Source organism: Catharus ustulatus, chromosome 8 (genome assembly GCF_009819885.2).
Source record: "Catharus ustulatus isolate bCatUst1 chromosome 8, bCatUst1.pri.v2, whole genome shotgun sequence".
NCBI lineage: Eukaryota > Metazoa > Chordata > Aves > Passeriformes > Turdidae > Catharus > Catharus ustulatus.
The window spans coordinates 33,798,042-33,800,503 of NC_046228.1; the positions used below are offsets into that span (position 1 = coordinate 33,798,042).

General features: G+C 62.3%; 1 protein-coding gene across 1 annotated transcript; it reads left to right on the plus strand.

Annotated features, from left to right (window-relative positions):
- The first annotated feature begins 271 nt into the window (after positions 1-271).
- Positions 272-2,215, plus strand: LOC116999767 (C-type lectin domain family 2 member H-like). Its single transcript, XM_033066742.2, has 6 exons — positions 272-277; positions 375-642; positions 1,022-1,117; positions 1,219-1,397; positions 1,579-1,679; positions 1,770-2,215. Exons 1-6 carry the CDS (start codon positions 272-274, stop codon positions 1,882-1,884), a joined length of 765 nt encoding a protein of 254 aa, XP_032922633.1. The 3' UTR covers positions 1,885-2,215.
- The last annotated feature ends 247 nt before the right edge of the window (positions 2,216-2,462 follow it).

A 2,462-nucleotide genomic window follows, 5' to 3' on the forward strand; every position in this document is an offset into this window, starting at 1 on the left:
TGTCCTGTCCCCGCATGCGGCAGCTCCCAGGCGGTGTCAGCGCCTGTCCCGGCACGGAGCTGGGCTGCAGCGGCTGCAGAGCCCGAGGGGCCGGGGCTGCGGGCACCGGAGAGCTCCCGCAGGCTGCGCTTGTGTCCGCAGGTGCTGCCGCAGCGTCCGGGCAGCGGGGACAGCGCGGGACTGAGCTGGCAGCGCCTTCCTGAGCCTCGGTGTCCCGCAGGGCCGGGACCAGCCGGGACCTGTCATCATGTCCCTTCCAACGGGCCATTCCATGGGCGTAAGGCTGTTTCCATGGCCGATGTCCCAAAGGATTATCCAACACTCCTGCGATGTCGGGTGCATGGGACTGATTGTTCCAAGCAATGGAATTCTAGCTGGAGGAGTGTGAATACTGCTCAATTCATGGGACTGTGAAGGAGCTGCCACACCTCCAGGAGGGACCAGCAGCCGGGCTGACACACTTGCCAGGGGCACAAGAAACCACTTGTGATAAGCAGGGGAACACTACTTGTGAGCGTGCAGTGAGTGAAGATGTGGACAATGGAATCAGCAGCAGTGATGGCAGTGTGAGGGAGCCCCTGGGTCCCCAGGGCACATCAGCAAGCGGCCATGGACACAGAAGCATCCTCAGAAGATTGCCGGGTGAGTGCAGGGCCACGGCTGTGGCCTCTAGGGAGGGGACAGTGTCAGCTGGCAAGGACAGGGCTGGCAGGTGTGTGGCTGTTTCCCGATGTGTGCAAGAGGCCTCGTGCTCCGCTCGGCCCCATCCGTGGCTGGAAGCGGCAGCCGCAGCTGCCCCCAAGGCTGTGCAGCTCTCCTGCTGCAGCCTGTCCCCAGCGCGGTGTCCCTGGCTGTCCCCACAGCTGTGTCCCTGCCGGTGTCCAGGCTCTTGGCTCTCTGGCTGCCAGCTGAGGGAGGAGCAAACAGGCTGAGAGCTCCCTCCTGTGCTCCCCGGGCACTGGGGGAGCAGCTTCGAGGGCCGCCTGTGCTTCTGGCAGCCAGCAGCTCTTTCCTGCTCCAGGCAAGGGCTTCAACTGCCATCCCGTGCACATCTTGGTGCTGATCCTGCTCCTGTCGCTGCTGCTGGCGTTGGCGGTGGCCTTGGCTGTGCAGTCAGGTAAGGGAGGGGCAGCAGCCCGGGCCCAGCCCCTCGGGGCACAGCGGGGTCCCTGCTCCCTGCACAGGGCAATCCTCAGACCTTCTCCTCTTCCCCTGCAGCACCACAGGTTCCAGTTCCACCTGCGACTCCGCTCTTGGTTCTGGGCTGTCCCCATGGCTGGGTTGGGTACAATGGATTCTGCTACTACTTCTCAAGGGATCAGGGCACCTGGGATCAGGGTCAGGAGCGGTGCTCCGAGTTCGGGGCCTCCCTGGCCATTCTGAAGGATGAGGAAATGGTGAGTGAGGGGCTGCGGGCGCTGTGGGGTGGCTGAGGGGAGCCTGGGGGTGCTCCTGGGCCGGGCTCGGTGCTGCTGGGGCTGGGGCTGCAGCCCTGTGCCGGGGCCTTGCAGGGAAGGAGCCCCGGGGCCGTGTCCCCCCGAGGGGCCGGGGCAGCTCCCACTGCTCTCTCCTTGGCAGGATTTGTTCTTCCGCCTCCGCGGGAACGTCGATTACTGGCTCGGGCTGCGCAGACGGGGCGAGCACCTGCAGTGGGAGGACGGCAGCAGCTTCAGCTCCTCGTGAGTGCCGGGGAGCCGGGCAGGGCATGGGGGGACAGGGGCACAACGTGTTCCCCTGGGAACCAGCGCTGTCTCTGCTCCTCCTTGCAGGGTTCCTGTCCTTGGCAATTCCGAGTGTGTGTGCCTGGCTGACCATAAATTCAGGAGTGTGCCCTGCTCCAATCCGCAGCCGTATCTGTGCAGCAAGGCCCGAGCTCCCCTGTAACAGGGGCTGGAGAAAGGAGCTTCTCCACGCTGGGCAGTCCCAGCTTCACCTGTGAGCCCGGCACAGGGCTGTCCTTTCTCAGCTGCACCCTGTGCCTTGCACTTGCTCTCAGGGTCACCTCAGTGCCTGTTCATCCCCAGTGCCAGCGCTGGGCTGGCTGTTCAAAGGAAAAGTCTCTGCAATCCATGCTGCCAGCCATGCTAGCCGGAGTGAGGGGATTGCCCTCATTGCACAGCAAGCTGGAATGGGAAATCCAAATGGCCCTGGGCTCTTGGAAATCATCACTGAGTGGCCTGAAGGTGAGACTTTTGGACTGTCGTGGGATGAAGAAGAGTAATCACTGACTCGTTATCTTATGCTGTACTCTTGAGTAGTAAATAAATTTGTTTTTTCCTATCCAGGCCTTTTATTCCCATGGTGGGTGAGAGATCTCTCACTGCATTCATTGAGACCCTGGAGCCTTTCCTAATCTGTTCTCCTGCCTGCCTAGAGTGAGGAGGAGAGGGACAGGGCAGTTTTGCTGGCACGGGGCACCTCGGTAGGTCTAGCATAACCAAATCATCCCTGTGACAATTCAC

Coding starts and splice junctions, on each gene's coding strand:
- LOC116999767 (XM_033066742.2), top strand. Junction 643..1,021: donor CATCCTCAGAAGATTGCCGG/GTGAGTGCAGGG, acceptor TTCCTGCTCCAG/GCAAGGGCTTCAACTGCCAT. Junction 1,118..1,218: donor GGCCTTGGCTGTGCAGTCAG/GTAAGGGAGGGG, acceptor CTTCCCCTGCAG/CACCACAGGTTCCAGTTCCA.